The sequence below is a fragment of the Ylistrum balloti genome, unplaced genomic scaffold (genome assembly GCF_031769215.1).
Source record: "Ylistrum balloti isolate Yb309-2 unplaced genomic scaffold, AGI_CSIRO_Ybal_v1 Utg369888, whole genome shotgun sequence".
Taxonomy (NCBI): domain Eukaryota; kingdom Metazoa; phylum Mollusca; class Bivalvia; order Pectinida; family Pectinidae; genus Ylistrum; species Ylistrum balloti.
In genome coordinates, this window is record NW_026782022.1 from 1170560 (window position 1) to 1188048 (window position 17489).

General features: G+C 35.6%; 1 protein-coding gene across 1 annotated transcript in view; it reads left to right on the plus strand.

Annotated features, from left to right (window-relative positions):
* Positions 1-2767: 2767 nt before the first annotated feature.
* Positions 2768-17489, plus strand: part of LOC132546411 (telomere-associated protein RIF1-like) — a 34125-nt gene continuing 19403 nt past the window's right edge. Inside the window, exons 1-20 of the mRNA XM_060210124.1 lie at positions 2768-2883; positions 3722-3886; positions 4182-4323; positions 4725-4819; positions 6059-6248; positions 6665-6783; positions 7236-7420; positions 7685-7836; positions 8045-8120; positions 8491-8667; positions 9124-9234; positions 10517-10671; positions 11943-12026; positions 12429-12502; positions 12896-13076; positions 13500-13604; positions 14631-14780; positions 15034-15130; positions 16311-16441; positions 17130-17321. Coding sequence (XP_060066107.1) covers positions 2768-2883; positions 3722-3886; positions 4182-4323; positions 4725-4819; positions 6059-6248; positions 6665-6783; positions 7236-7420; positions 7685-7836; positions 8045-8120; positions 8491-8667; positions 9124-9234; positions 10517-10671; positions 11943-12026; positions 12429-12502; positions 12896-13076; positions 13500-13604; positions 14631-14780; positions 15034-15130; positions 16311-16441; positions 17130-17321 — 2697 coding nt within the window. The remainder of the gene's footprint in view (positions 2884-3721; positions 3887-4181; positions 4324-4724; positions 4820-6058; positions 6249-6664; positions 6784-7235; positions 7421-7684; positions 7837-8044; positions 8121-8490; positions 8668-9123; positions 9235-10516; positions 10672-11942; positions 12027-12428; positions 12503-12895; positions 13077-13499; positions 13605-14630; positions 14781-15033; positions 15131-16310; positions 16442-17129; positions 17322-17489) is intronic.

A 17489-nucleotide genomic window follows, 5' to 3' on the forward strand; every position in this document is an offset into this window, starting at 1 on the left:
TAAACGAATGAGAACACTAATAATTCGTTTAAAAATTTATTCATTTATTTATTTAAATTATCATCATTTCTCAAATTATTTGCTCATCAACATGGTTTTTATGATTTAATGCTATTTGATATAAACAGAGTTACATAATGCAATAATAACAATCCATATTTGCAATATATGCGAGAAAAAAGCATATAAATCACAACACTACTTGAACTAGCGACTATTGTATAATGTACAGATAAAATGTAGCATGTAGTTACTATCACGATCATATACCCGATATTTCCCTTTGTAATGCCCGCAGATGATACTGGAAATAAAAGTTTCACAAAATACAGCCATACTGATATTTGCGTTGGTAATTATAAAAGAAAACTTAATTTCAAGCCACCGGATTAAAAAACACCCGTGTGAAGCTCTGGTCAACCGATGCCCGCGGGCTACATGATTGGTCAGTAAAAATTAATTCAGAACGTTATCTGGTTATACAGTACAGGCAATACGCAGAAAATTACGGTGACAATTTGAGAAGTCAAATTTTAAAAACAGTAAGTTGATATGTCAGTTCTAAAAAATACACCCGCTGCTTATGATGAATTTGACATATGCTGCCTTACTAAACACATCATTTTCTCTCTTTTTCTGACTTTTGATTTTATGCCCAGTCTTTCATTTTTGTTTTTAATTCCTCTACTGACATGTTCTCAATCTCTGTGTCTGTGTTACGATACAATGTGGCTGCTTCTTTAATTTGTTCAGTTATATTTTTTCGTTTTCGTTGCCTAATTGCTATGATTTCACTCTCCCAATAATGTTATTTTCTTTTCACGTAAGAACGTTTTATTCTTTGACAGTTTTCATCTTTCAGTTGTTCTACTCTCTTGCTAACTTTAATGCATCAACAGTTGCATCGTGTTGTTCGTACGTGATTGGTGTACCCTTTTCAGATCAGCATTGACTTTTTCAACCCCTTGTCCGCAATACATACTCAAATTTCCGTATTCTTATAAAGTACCGTCACTCGGTTAACAACGGACATAGCACACCTGAGTGTTATCGAGTCGCGGGTATAAGGTGAGGAGAAAAGTTGCCCATGAAAATTACGAAAAATGGATCTTTCATGCACAATTGCCATGCATCATTGTCATTCAATTTGTTCTTCATCGTATGATTTGTGTGTTCTCTGTAACATTGATATGGCACTTAGTTCCTTCAAGAAGCTGATCGATGAGGTGACTATGATGTTAGAACCGTCACGGGTTTATCATCTTTCTCTTTACTTCCTCAAAATAGAAGGTTTCCAACAGAACAATATATTTTATATGTAGTATATTGATAATTTACATTGATTAGCTTACACTATAGATTATCACTAATGATCTACAATGTACATACATACATCTAAGTGATTTTGAATTTTCGGACTTGGAATAACCCATACATAATGATAGTCATTAGAATGAAGAAATGAAAACAAAATACGCCACAAAAAGTTTCGCTATCGTACTATAATAAGGTGGCACCGAGGCAACATTCGTTTGAAGTGAAATTTAAAAGCGAAACTAAAAATTAATTTAAAAATACAAATGCGGGAACTGCTCTCGCACATCTATGACCAAATATCAAACAAAGTGTAGCCGAATTGACTGCAGTATATGGTTACCATCTGGTGCATTTTTGTCTATAATGCGTTTACCATCTCGTTACTCTATTTTTGAACATAGGATTATAGTGCAGCCGAAAAAGTCGGTTTCGTACTATCTCGTTCACTACGTACTAGTGCGCTCCACACTGGTCATATGTCGAATGATGGTGACCGTGTAGTCACCGGAACGTCGCTTTCTAATTTTGTATTGGTTGTGTTATAAGAACTCCTATTCTATGTAGGTACTGCACATATTGAAAATATTCAATTTGTCAATCAATGTTGATTCTTTTTGCTGGAAAGCTATCTGTTTCAAAGATGGATAGAGATACTGAATATCCTCTGATTATTTGGTGTCGCGCCACCTATATTATTAACCTCCCTTCGAAGTATAACTCTTCGCTGTGATATGACGTCACAATTCAATTGACCAATCAAATTTGTCCAAACAACACTATGCCAGTATTTCGCGCGAATTGCTGAAGAAGGAAAAAATCTACATGTGGTAAGTTATGATTGTAGAAGATCTAATATTTCGATATTGATGTGTCGTGCGATCATCTAGGCGTCATATTTCTGCTTAGTGCTATTTTGATCGGATTACCCACTTGAATTACTTTTCAGACATGATAGAAACGAAAGTCGAACCAGATTCGGTCCGAGATCGTTCTCATCTGGGACACGGTCATCTGATACAAATAGTGATAACACCTACATTAGGTCTAAATAAATGTATAGGTATTTTTCGGTTTTTTTTTCATGTAAGACTATATGTAGCATCGCCATTACCATAAATCTTTACATGCCAACATTCCCGAATCTTGTTGAAAGACAATGTGTATGGATATACGCAATGCACTGTAAACTGAAAGAATAGTCTCGTGTCATTTGTTTGTTGTAAAAGTCTCTGGCTTATGTTAATCGTTATATGTATACTGTCTTAAAAGAAAATTTACTTGACTTAACTTTGCTTGACATCTGTTGTGCATATTGATATTTCTATGGCAAATATATTGCTAGTTAAGTGATTTAGAAATGTATATTCATTCTATATGTTTGTTTATTAACTATAGCAAGTTTTTATTTGTTTTTCATTTATTTGCAAGAAATCTAGATGCTCCAGGAAAGATGATGGTTATGGCTGCCAGTGACAGCAATGCGAATGTCATAAGCATCTTGTCAACACTTCAGTCAAAGATATCTAGTAAAGATGACAGAATTAAAGCATACACAACCTTCAGCAAGTAAGAAGTGCAGGATGTTTTTCTTCCATATCCATGTAAACTTGGAAGATATTTTGCAATAGTTTGTTGTAAACAAGTCAAAGAATATTTGATTATAATCTTAAATTTTTTGACAACCAAGGTTATTGAAATACAACATTGACTTTTTGGTCTGTTCACTTATACTATACAAATTTTATGAATAAAAGGTAGTTATTTTGCATTCTGTAACATGACTAGGTGGCTATGTAAAACCAAAACATTTGGAAATACATCACAACAGAGCAAAAGTTCTATTTACAGTTATTTCCACTTTGTATCACACATACCATATTCGTCCAAATCAACATAAGATAGACCCTTAGCTTATTGGCCACCATTAGGGATCCAGAGACAGTCCCACTTACATCTGTTCTAGATGGCAGTACACCCATCTTTCTCAATTCAGAACAACACCTGAAAAACTAAGTTTCCTGGAACAACCCTATATTGACCTAAGGTCAAAATCCCTGGCAACTAGATGTATCAGTCTGTCAGTTATCAACATGGTCACCCTCCCAGTTAACAATGCACTTTATAACAAATCATCTCCCATTACCCTCTTCAAGTCTACCTCCCAAATACATTATATACATGATTTAGGGGACAAAATACCAGTTCATTACATTTTATTTATGAGGCCAAGCATGTGTTTCTATTATTTTCTTGGATGATTGACTAGCATAAAATGAATAATTTACAAATTTTACTGCCATGTTCTGATTCAGCATGTAAGTACATGAAGTTACATCTTGCAGACTCCAAGGAATGTTATGTCCAATATTAAAAAAATTATTTTGCCTCCTTACCTGATTTACAGTTACATGAAAGAGGATGAGTTGAGTCTATTTAATCTGGATGTTGCCAAGCATGCTGACCACGTGTGGTCAGTTTTACAACAGGACATCATGAATGACCAGCCTCTTGTGGCCCATTCTGCTCTTCAAGTACTTGGATTTTTTCTCCATGACAGCGACAATGTCAGGTATAACCAAAACAAAAGAAATTTCTGATGAAAATTCTTTCATTGATTTCAGAATATCTATACAATTACAAATTGTTTCTACCTAATAAAATTAATAAATCTGTTAGTAAAAGAAAGGAAAACTTGACATATGTATGCTCCTAGAAACACATGATTTTTATGAAATATTTTACAATATTGATGTCATAAAGGAGTACCTGGATAGATTAGATCTTGAAGAAAGATCTTCAGATACTTCAGATTGTATACAGCAAAATTACTTCGTACCTTTCATTTAACAGTTATTTTCTTTCAGGAGCTTGTCGGCGACCAATGTTGGAAATGTGGTACCTGTTTTGAAGGATTGTGTGTTACAGACAGAGGACAAAACGACATGCACCCGTGCCTTGTGGTGTCTGAGCCAACAAAACTTACCTACTGATATCATCAGCAAAAATGTAATGTCTCCTAGCTAATATCAACATAATCATTCAACTAAAGAAGTTAAGTTAGAAAGATGAATTTGAAAATATTTTTCTATTTTATGATGAAGAGTTCTTGGTCTGATAACTGATTACCTACATTAGCTTACCCCTTCATGAAGTCCAATTAGTTACCAATACAACAAATAGGTTTAGAAAAAACAAATCTGAATTTTATTCTTTTTCCAACTCCCTGGAATATTAATTGGTATCTGGTAAATTAAATTCAACATTTGGATTAATTTTGATATATCCTTATTACCAGCACTAGGTGTCAGAATTGATGCTCAAATATTCCTTGCTTAGCTAGTACCTTTTTGCAACAGCACAAAATTTGGGAACTTATTTGAAGAGTAAATTAATTGATTATTTTGAAGGTGAGTGTGATGTTGGATTCTGCGGAATTTGCTATGGAGAAATGGAAGTTACAGTCAATTACTGTGGAAAATGAAGCATCAAATATCATTGCAAGGTAACAAGTTATCATAGAAATTGAAAAATAAATGGGCAAATATTTAGAAGAAAGTAAAGTCATTAATCATAGACCCATTATCATGTTGATGGTTTAGTGTAAGGATAGAACCCTAATTAAATGTGTGGGGGAGTTGGCCGGCAGATAAATGTTTTGGGGGGGGGGGGTTGGGACATTACTCAAATGTATTTTATGTGTGATTGGTGCCATTACAAATTGAATTATTGGGTGACTGGTAAAAATGTGAGGGTAAACTTGATACAGAAAATCAGATTATGTAGGTCAAACAATTCCGTTCTGATTTTTGAAGAGATTAAAATTGTTCTTCTGAATGCACATTGGTTCCTGATCTAGAAGTTCAAAGAAGATAACTGGTGTTGGTTTTGAAATTCTTGTTGGATGCGAGAACTAAGGCAACTTCGAGAAAAAAAATGAAGAAAATTTGACTATACACGAGGTAGCAACATGGCTTGGCAAAAATGGTCTCAGGTCCTTAATGGGGCCATTCATTAGTACACATTTTTGTTGGTTTTAGTCAAGCTGACTCGTGGCATGTTCGTAATACCAAATTACATCAATATAGTGTAGTGGACTTCCCACAAGCAAAGTTTCATTTTTGAAGAAATAGGAAATAGTCAACAGTCGTTTTCATACAGTTTGGGAAAATATACTGACATTTTCATATCAATGGGGTTTTTTTATATATAAAAACTTACTATGTTTTTGCTGAGGGAAGGTACATGTTAATTTGTTGTGAAAAAAGGCAAAAAAAATGAAATTTTGTGAGGGTCTTGTCAATGTGTAAAATGAAATACTGTGGAGGTTGCTTGAAGTAACAAATTTCAAGTTATTGGATTTAGCCAAAACTACATTGTACAGACACTTGGGTATTAAATTGATTTTATTGTATAAGTGGTTAGGGTAAAAAAATAAGATGCTGATTTTATCAAATTTTTATCAAATCATGCAAAAATCAAAATATCTTATGATAACAGGTACATGGCTTCCTTTATACAAATTTCAAGCTGCTTACTCTTTGCCACAAACTGATGAAAATTATCCTAATTTCTTTTCAGTTTAGGGGAACTTTCCAAACCCTCTACAAGGGCTTCACCCTGAGACCTTAAACATGGGCTGGCATCAACTATTCTGTTTTGTCTGCACACATCAATATGGCTATGAAACTCGGAATTTTTAAAATCTGAAACCAATTTTTTTTGTCCTTTTGCTTGTTCACAGAATTTTGGACGTGTGCCCTAATGAGATGACCAACCACATTGTGCGATGGGGCAAGATCTTGTTGGTACAGCTAGTACACAGTGCCGTCAAAATCCGTGAAAAAGCTCTTGAGGTAGTCAACACACAGTTGTCTACCCTGATGACTGAGCAGAAAGTGCTATCCAAATTTGTCATGAAAGATTTCAGCAAGGTAACCTCATCCATTGGTTAAAGGTTAAAAAGAAAAAGAGATAAATTTCATGATTTCAAGAAACTGATACTTGTGGCGCTTGATTTTGAGAATAAATTTCACTCATGACTTGTTCATGATATAAATCGCATCAGTATATTGTAGTGGACTTTCCACAAGCAAGTTTCATACTTGACATGTTATCTATTGATGATAGAAAATAGAAAGTCATGGAATTCATAGAAAATAAAACAACCACAAGAATTTAAGATGATACAGTATATAAAGTTTGTCTTTTTTGAGATTGTTATTTTACTCTGCGGGTTTGTATTAGTTGACAGGCTTTTCTGTAGGTGTTTCTCTTGGTGTAGATCTCATAGTCCTCCATTTTGTCACATAATTAAGGCATCAGTGGATAGTGGATATTTTTGTTTCAGAAATTTGGAGCAGAAATGGAAAGGTTATTTGGAAGCAGGCATGAGGTTCATGTATTGAAGACCTGGGGAATTCTTGTCCAGATTTTAGGAGATGTAAGTTGTAAGATTCTGACGATGATGTAAGTTTAACATACCATGTAGACACATCAATGATATTTTTGGACAAACTCTTAACGTTGTAATGGAAAGTAAATGAAAGAATTTGTGAAAATATAGAAAATAAATAATGTTCTCTAATTAACTGTTTCACTCCTTGTTACTTTTTGGAAAATAAGTTGCCTTTTTTTACTTGAAATTATTATAATTATTATAATTGGCTCCTCCTTCACTTTAAAAAAGATTGGGCAGGTATGTTGTATTCCTATGCTGTACGAGGTAGCACAGCTGATTTGGGTCAGACAATGGTTATTCTTCCATGATTCTCATATGCACATATTCTTCTGTCTTGATAACAATTAAGTTTGTCACGAAATTGTCCAAACCTTAGTGTTTTAAATCAAACAGAGTTTAAAGATAAAGAAAGCCAGGTATGAACTAAAAATTTTCTAAGGTCTGAAAATTGATAAGGTAGGAAAACTGGTGTAAAGAACCATCAAATCCAACCATTTTATCTTCAACAGGATCTTCACAGAGGTAGTTTCATTAACCATGTACTACCAATTGCAGAGCTAGGGTTCAAAAGTTCAAATCCAGAGGTGAAATGTGTAACCTTTCAGGCCTGGCAGCAATTGATTGACAACTTTGCTACCAACAATGGTAAATTTCTAATTTGTATACAAGATTTATTTACCAATGTGTTTGTATTTTTATCATCTATTCACAATTTGAACCTACATTTTAGCTTCTAAATTAAAGAAGTTTTAATTTTACCATGTTATTTAACATGCATTTGACATTAATTGAGATTTCACTGACAAACATGTATTTCATTTGCTTTGTTGAATTTTATTTGTAAAGATAACAATACTGTGATAGTATTTAGAGTGTGTACAATGTATGAAATTCTCTGTTTATCCTTAGCCATTTTGACAGACCCAAAGCGGATCAAACTAGTGATGCAAGTGTTCAAATTGAATAATGCGAAGTCAGAAAATGTGGCACTTGTTAAACTTCAGGTGTGGTGGCACTTTGTGTGGCTCCTAGGCCAGAAAGCCTCTTCCCACTTTGACCAGGTAACTCATATCTTTTGTGTTCCACAAAGCAGTCAGTCTGTCTTTTCAGTTAAGACTACTTCATCAAGTTTACCAACATTTTGCATCAAAAGAGTTTTTAAATAGCTATATTTTGTCTTTTCCTTTACCTGTGATCTGTGCACTTATCACCTGTTAAGAAGGCAGGGTCGCAAGTCAGATAGGTAAAAGATTTGAATTGTCATTGCAGGTGTGTGTGCCACTGTTGAATTTCTGTCTCGGAAGTGGGAAGCTAAATAATCACCTCTCTGGAGCAGCTACACCTCGTAAGTGGGAAAACAAATTTAGTAATCATTTTTAATGTTTGAATAATTCTGTCTTTTCTCTGTTCTTTTAGAAAATTATTATTTCTCTCCCCTGATAAATCTACAGTTCTGAGAGAAAATTGATTCATTATCTGTCTTGTGAGCGGTACTTTCCTTGCCATGTAAGATGTATTTTTCAGAACTGATCTAGGCAAAAAAAAATAGATGCCAAAAAAGTAATTTTTTTTTGCCTTTAAATGTAAGTGTTTAAACCATCACACTGTTGGAAATGTTAAGCAAGTGAGGACTGGTTCTTAACATTATTGATGTTGTGGTGTACTTTTTTTGTTACCGATATTTAGACAGATGTTTTTATGTTATGCTATGACAGGTGCACTAAAGAACGGCACAAGTCCAATCACTCCTCAGATGAACCTAGGTGTCCTTGGCTCCTCCAGTGCGCCCCCTGTGATACCTAACCTTCAGCTTAAGGGCTGTGAGGTACTTGCTCATATCCTTGGCAGCTTGCCAAATGACCTTGATTTCCCATGTCCAAGTTACACGATGGGTGAGTTAATTGCCATTCTTGATATATTCTGCTTCCATCTTTCTATACCCTCGTTTTGACCTAAGTCAGGGTTATACAGTTTTTGTCTTAAATTTATTGGTCCTTTTCATCTAAGACATTTCAGGAGTATGTCTCCGTCACTGTTTCATGCATCAACATCAAACTTATAAAACGGAGAGTATGGTCTGTAACACTGAAATGCGGTTTCTTGCAACCTCTATGTGACCTTTGACTGATCATAAATCTAAAAAAAAAAATGAACATTCTGTTTCCAGAGTGTATTGGTGGTTGTGAAGACCATGTCCATGTGTTTGAGATGTGTGGGTGCACATGAAGCTCTCACTTCCATTTAACTTTATTGTAATCTTGAGCAAAGTTCTCTTTTATTCATTGATCTCTGTTTTTGATGCTTAAGTGTTTGTGTGACAAAGATTTGAGTCATTGTTTCACTTACAGATCCATTAAGTCACGAACTCATCCCTGGTCCATCTAGTTTCTACAAACATGCTAACCTCCTAGTCAACAGTACCACAGAATTCATCTGTTCTCTCGGCAAAAAAATCCCTGGTAAGTTATGATTTCTTATCAAATTAGGAAACTTTTTGTATTGAATGGTCTTAAAATAATTTCACATAATGATATTGTTTGCTTTCATAGCTGTGACGTAATACACTTTATTATGCAACAAGCTTAGTTCAATGTCAGGGATTGGGCTTGTTACATGACCCCAGGGGGACAACACATAACCTGTTACTCAGAGCCAAGGACTGGGCTTGTTACATGACCCCATGGGGACAACACATAACCTGTTACTCAGAGTCAAGGATTGGGCATGTCACATGACCCCACGGGGACAACACATAACCTATTACTTTTCAAGGATTGGGCTTGTTACATGACCCCAGGGATCTAACACATAACCTGTTACTTGTCAAGGATTGGGCTTGTTACATGACCCCAGGGGGCCAACACATAACCTGTTACTTGTCAAGGATTGGGCTTGTTACATGACCCCACGGGGACAACACATAACCTGTTACTTGTCAAGGATTGGGCTTGTTACATGACCCCAGGAGCCAACACATAACCTGTTACTTGTCAAGGATTGGGCTTGTTACATGACCCCAGGGGGCCAACACATAACCTGTTACTTGTCAAGGATTGGGCTTGTTACATGACCCCAGGGATCTAACACATATCCTGTTACTCAGGGTCAAGTAATGGGCTTGTTACATGACCCCAGGGGGACAACACCTAACCTGTTACTCAGAGTCAAGGATTGGGCTTGTTACATGACCCCAGGGGGACAACACATAACCTGTTACTTGTCAAGGATTGGGCTTGTATTATGACCATGAAAAGTATGCTTCCACCCATTTGGTCTGAAGCATGCTTGGATGAAGTGAAATCAGTTTTGTATAAAGTGTGGTTTTTGGCCTCCTGGGGTCAAAAGTACGGGACCCAACAGGGAAATTCTGACCCCCAAGTAGATTTAGTTTATTTTCATATCATTGCTTTGCACCATCAACAATTCATTGGGATCTTTGGTTCTTTGAAACAGTTGTGATCTCCACTGAATAACTATAGCATTGTTGAGCATCTGATGATAAAACACAATCATAGCTGATAATGTGTCTTGGGGTCTGGTCTCACCCTAAGAGATTAACAATTCATCTCTTTCCCCAACCCTAGGTAATTTGAAGCTGTATCTAGGGTGAGGCTCGTAAGGGGAAATATTTTTCTTCTACAGAAATATTTTGCATTATTGACTTAAATATTCAGGTGAGCGATATAGGCCCTCTTGGCCTCTTGTTTCCTTGTCTGAAGTGATCAACATTTTCTGTTACAGAGGCCCTGTTATACCAGATATGGTACTCCTTACTGGCTCACATGAAGAATGGTCTGGAACACCTGAAGGCTGAGATGAGGGAGATCCTTACATCCTTCCTCACACAATTCCAGGTTATCATACTTAGCCAGGCCCTGCCGCAGAAAGTCTTACTGGTAAGTGTGCTAAATCATGTTCTCAACCTAGTAATGTTCAATCACAGGAAATTGTTGTCTGTTAACATATTATCTTCTCACCGGAAATTCATAATTTATCTACAAACACATTCAGAATTTGTTTTGCACAATATGTTAGATTTAATTAAAACATTTATGTAATTGTCTCTGGAAATCAAGGTGAAAAATATGTTTATAAGATCTATAATGATATATTTTTATGACTGAGTCCTCTCAAATGTTGAAATAACAATTTTATATTCCGATGTAATTTCATCTTGCAAAAGAAAATCCTTCTGTGTTTGGTATGTAAAACTTAAAATCTTAAATTGGAGATCAATAGAATGTTTAAATTCAATGACTGGGTAACATGTATACAAAGATGTAAAAATACAGTGACTGGGTAACATGTATACAAAGATGTAAAAATACAGTGACTGGGTAACATGTATACAGAGATATAAAAATACAGTGACTGGGTAACATGTATACAAAGATGTGAAAATACAGTGACTGGGTAACATGTATACAGAGATATAAAAATACAGTGACTGGGTAACATGTATACAGAGATATAAAAATACAGTGACTGGGTTACATGTATACAGAGATATAAAAATACAATGACTGGGTAACATGTATACAGAGATATAAAAATACAATGACTGGGTAACATGTATACAGAGATATAAAAATACAGTGACTGGGTAACATGTATACAGAGATATAAAAATACAGTGACTGGGTAACATGTATACAAAGATATAAAAATACAATGACTGGGTAACATGTATACAGAGATATAAAAATACAGTGACTGGGTAACATGTATACAAATATATACACACCTAAGCTTTTAAGTAGCTGATCGGCCTTGATAATGCAACTGGAACAAAAAACTTGAGATACCTAATGAATTTGAAAGCTAATTAGACTAGTTTATTCGTTTGGTTTATTTTACCACATTCACTGTTTATAAGAGTCACATTCCCATCTTTGGACAGGTAATGAATGACATGTGGTCCTCCAATGCCCTACGGCAAGCATACCTTCTGACCTAATACTAGGAAGCAAACAGTAGTAGAGCTCCCTACAGCTTTCATTTGAAGACTGCACATTTTTGATTTTGTGCTAGTAGTTCCAAAATTTGTGAAAATTAAAATAGCTGCAAACTTGTTGTATTCTTGAAACTGTTAAAGTACGTATCTGTGAAAGGAAGTCAGTGTACAGTCTTTAATGAAAGTAAAAATGTTATGGTGAAATTTTTTTAGAAAATGTTTGAAGTTGTGTGCTGCCTTCCCCGAAAGTCCCTTACCTCTACCGCCTACAATGTTGGTAATGGGGAGCGAATTCATGTAAGTATAGTGGTTCTTGTGCAATAGAGTTCTTCTACTGGCTCACAAAAAGATGTGCATAATGAATTTTGTCAAGTGAGAAACGAAAGTTTTGTTGCATAGAGTTGAAATTTTGAGAACCCTCTCTATCTGTAATGTAAGTGGACTCATCAAAATTTTGGAAATGGTGCTATGAACTTGCCAGTAAAAACTTAACACAACATTTCTTATATTTTATTGGTAGGTCAGTGATGTGAACATTTTTTACCAACTTTGATTGATCAAACCTCTTACCTTCCATTAAATAATATAGGTGTGTATTTGTTAGGTTGAATACAGTTATGAAGTAATGAGAGTTATTTCCACAGAGATTTGGTACAGACTGAAGATGTTTTTAAAAGCTCTGTTGGTAACTGTTTACAGGGAACACCTGCTCTGTTTCTTACCGAGCTGCTCCTCACCCCAGTACTACTGGCTACAGGGGCTGTTTCAGAGAGGTATATATTATTCTATACAGTGACTTGTAGAACACTCCTAAAGTTTTAAATAAGTGAAAGAAAAACATATGTAAGATAAATAAATCTTAATTTTCTGTACAATAATTCCAGCTATTTAATTTTATATTGAGAGAATCCATTCCTATTTTTCATTCCAACATTAATACAATTCCATTATGCTTCCTTACAACATGGCTCTATAAGCTGTTCCGTTATGCTTCCTTACAACATGGCTCTATAAGCTGTTCCGTTATGTTTCCTTACAACATGGCTCTATAAGCTGTTCCGTTATGTTTCCTTACAACATGGCTCTATAAGCTGTTTCGTTAGGCTTCTTTATGACATGGTTCTAGACTGTATCATGGTTCTAAGAAGTTTTGTTTTACTCCCCAGCTACATGACACTTTTTGGAATTCTGGTGGACTGTGGTATCAACACTTCGTCAGGATCTTTAGAGTTCTGTCAATCTACTATACAAATGTTAGAACAGAACCGAGAGTTTGTAGAAGTTCCAGAAATGATGTGGAGGTTATGGAGTGGTCTGGTGAACCCTCTCCATGAACACATAAAAAAGGTAGGCATCCTTGGCAGTTATCTGCCTTTTAAACAGTTGATATGTGAAAATAGGGCTACTATGAAATTATTGCCAAACTTTCAGGTAAAATTCTGAGCTTGAACACAGAAATTTTACACACAACAAAAAACAAGAATTTGGCAAAATGAGATCAACAGAATTGTTTAAGTGATAGATGTGAAGGATAAGATCAACAGAATTGTAGAGGTGATAGATGTGAAGGATAAGATCAACAGAATTGTAGAGGTGATAGATGTGAAGGATAAGATCAACAGAATTGTAGAGGTGATAGATGTGAATGAAGGTTAAGATCAACAGAATTGTAGAGGTGATAGATGTGAAGGATAAGATCAACAGAATTGTAGAGGTGATAACCATTAATGTAAGAAAATTTTCAATGTTTAAATGTTTATCTTCCAAAAGACAAACGAGGTAAACCAGGGAGATGCATTGGAACACAACTTCAACTGTTTGTATGCTGTCCTGATATTCCCAGTACAACAGGGCCTTGTCACCTCCATGTCACAGGTAGGATATTACTGTTCCCAGTAAAACAGGACCTTGTCACCTCCATGTCTCTGGTAGGATATTACTGTTCCAAGTACAACAGGACCTTGTCACCTCCATGTCACAGGTAGGATATTACTGTTCCCAATACAACAGGGCCTTGTCACCTCCATGTCTCAGGTAGGATATTACTGTTCCCAGTACAACAGGTCCTTGTCACCTCCATGTCTCAGGTAGGATATTACTGTTTCCAGTACAACAGGTCCTTGTCACCTCCATGTCACAGGTAGGATATTACTGTTCCCAGTACAATAGGACCTTGTCACCTCCATGTCACAGGTAGGATATTACTGTTCCCAATACAACAGGGCCTTGTCACCTCCATGTCACAGGTAGGATATTACTGTTCCCAGTACAACAGGTCCTTGTCACCTCCATGTCACAGGTAGGATATTACTGTTCCCAGTACAACAGGTCCTTGTCACCTCCATGTCACAGGTAGGATATTGCTGTTCCCAGTACAACAGGTCCTTGTCACCTCCATGTCTCAGGTAGGATATTACTGTTTCCAGTACAACAGGTCCTTGTCACCTCCATGTCACAGGTAGGATATTACTGTTTCCAGTACAACAGTACCTTGTCACCTCCATGTCACAGGTAGGATATTACTGTTCCCAGTACAACAGGTCCTTGTCACCTCCATGTCTCAGGTAGGATATTACTGTTCCCAGTACAACAGTCTTGTCACCTCCATGTCTCTGGTAGGATATTACTGTTTCCAGTAGAACAGGGCTTAAATATTGAAGGGCTATTTATAGTCTGGTAGAGTGAATGACAGTTACAAGAGCTGCTCACTTTCAAGGAGGCGACTATTTATTTTTGAATGACTTTTTAACACTATAAGTTTTGTACGTTCCATCAGGCTCTCGTTGGAAGTTTTGAATCCCATGTCAAAGTAGGTTGTCTTTTGTATCAAAACACTTAATTAGATCCATATCAGTTTAATATATAATAGCGTTGATGCAGAAATTTTGATTTCTTATACAGGCTTCAGTGAAGACAATGCTGAAGACCTGGTGTGATTTATACAAAACATTTGCTCGACTCTCTGCCCTGGTTACCAATGCTGAGGCCAATATATGCTGTGAGGAACTATGCCAAAGATTTCTGAAGCTCGTCAGTCCAACCAATTTAGAGGTAAGGACTGTGTCATACAAAGGAGTGAAATATCTTACTGTAAATCTATTGTCTTGAGTTGGAGAAGTAAGTTTGACAGAGGTGTTTTGCCAGTAAATGTATCCAACTTTTTAGAAAGCTTTTTGATAAAATTGTCTTATATTGTATTATATTTTCAGAAATGATTTATTAGATGAAGCAAAGAGTAATCACTGATTGTGTAACATGTAATTGTAAACAGATTGTTGATATACTGACATTGTTTTGTCCACAGGAGGTTGGTTACCTAGAATATATATCTCAGTGCTGTCTGGCCATGGTCAATGCTGTCGACTACTCTTCTCTGGGATCTGTTCCCACTTTTAATCTCAGTAAGTGTATACTGTGTCTTATCCGCCATTATTTTGTCTTCATTGTAGTTGGAGAAATGTTTGTTTTGATTGTTTTTTGGGGTTTTTTTTTCTGGAAAACAGATCTACCACTTTGATATATATCCTGACACTGTGTTATATATATCCTGACACTGTGTTATGTATATCCTGACACTGTGTTATGTATATCGTGACACTGTGTTATATATGTCCTGACACTTGGTTATATATATATCCTGACACTGTGTTATGTATATCCTGACACTGTGTTATATATATCATGACTCTGTGTTATATATATCCTGACACTGTGGTGATATATATATCATGACGCTTTGTTATATATTTCTCGCACCTCAGACAGGGATATCCCACAGCAGCCTAGATTTTTCTATCGCCTGATCTGTAGTAACCTCACATGCGTTTTTGCATAATCTTATATTCATTTGTGTATTCATCCATGTGTAAACGTAGGTGGCACCTACACCCGTGCATTTCAATAAAAATGTAGGTTGTGTCATTGTTAAAATGTCATTGATATTCTATTTGATTAATCATATTCCTGATGTTGTAGATAAAATAAGGTCTTCACTGTAAAATGTGTTGTATTTTTGTTGGTGCAGCCTGCATAGTTTACAAGGCACTCTCCAATCATTTAAAAGTAAAAAATCTGTTATCTGTAACTGTGTGAGATTGGAGTATCTCGGTCTCGGGCAAAGATCATGTAACATCCTTATCTCAGATAATGTCTCGGTTGGCATTATGTTACAGGATCTTAGCCCTCAACTGAGATATCCCGATCTCGCTCAGTTACAGATAACATATTTTATTAATCAGGACACTGTTAGATGCGTATATCAAGACACTTGTTATATATATCACGACACTGTGTTATATATATCATGACACTGTGTTATATATATCACAACACTGTGTTATATACCAAATGGAAACTTTATCTTATTGGTGCAACATAAAGTGCTGTGTCGGGTACCCAAACAGGTCGTTATGGCAACAGAAAGTGCTGTGTCCTGCACAAAAATTGGTCATTATGGCAACATTATTTAGTTTAGATTGTTGATCATAGGTGAAGATTGGAAGTTTAATCTTGTCAGTTTGAAAGTTTTCTTCACCCAGTGACTGGTTGACTAAGATAATTTATGCTTTAATTCTGATACAGATGGCCTGAGTCCAGCTAAGTGGGCCAAAAAGAAACAAAAACCAATGGACAATGTCCAAAGTTTGGTGATGCTGATGCAAAGAATTTTGGAGGCAACAATGATTGCTGCCACAAAGGGGGATTTTGGAAAGGTAGGCTTAGTTTGGAAAAAGAAAACAGCACTGACCTGGTAATTTAAAGATTTTTCTTGAATTAACAAAATCTTTGGATGATCTGTTGTATAATTTTGAAATAAATTGATAGAAATGTTTTTCTAAAAGTTTCTAAAACTTTCTGCTAATGCAAAACTGCAGACTGAAATTTTATATCTTACACTGGATTTTTGTGAGCTAAAATTACAGTGCACACTGTAATAAAAAAGACTTGTGTAGGTAGTATTAAGCTTCACTCATATTTCTTTTTAAATAATTGATTGAGTTATAGTTAAGTGTTAGTTAAGAAATCGATTTTAATGTTTGTATTTTCAAAATCAAGTAATTCGAGAGAAAGAAAAAAAGAAAAATCTCAGCGTTGTAAATTTAGTAAATTTTTTCCTGACCTGTGTCATACAGCTACATTTCTGCTTACATACTCATGTTTTATGTATTTAGTGAAAGTAAATGTTTACTTGAGTGTTGACTGTAAAGATGTTGGTTTCCTTTAGGCTCAAAGGTCATAAGGTCATAATCTTTCTATTTTGTTGGAACTTGATTTTGTGGATGAAAAATACAAAATCTGATCATACTTAAAATGTTGAGTTTAAATATTACATGTGGATGTGGAATAGAATTACCTACAAAATCAACAAAAATATGTGTATCCCCTCTTATCTTACAGAAGCCAAATGTGGGTTCCATTCCTAACACGGCCAGCGTGACTGTGGATGTCCTGATACATTTATTTACACACGTCAACACATCAAATTCCATTCTGTCTATGATTACTCACCTGGCACAACCCATAGCTGATCTGTTTGAGGGATCAGCAGGAAAAACAACAGCAAAAATATACACCAATATATTTCAGCAAAAGGTTGGTAATATGATTGAATAATGATGGTTTATTGAATAGAGTATAGACAATAGCTACTCCCCTTCATCTTATCAGATTTGTGACCTATGTGAAAAGACTGTTTGCTGTACAGCAGCCATCTTTTGTGGGGAGAGAGGGACACGAGAGGTAGCACACGTCTATCTTATT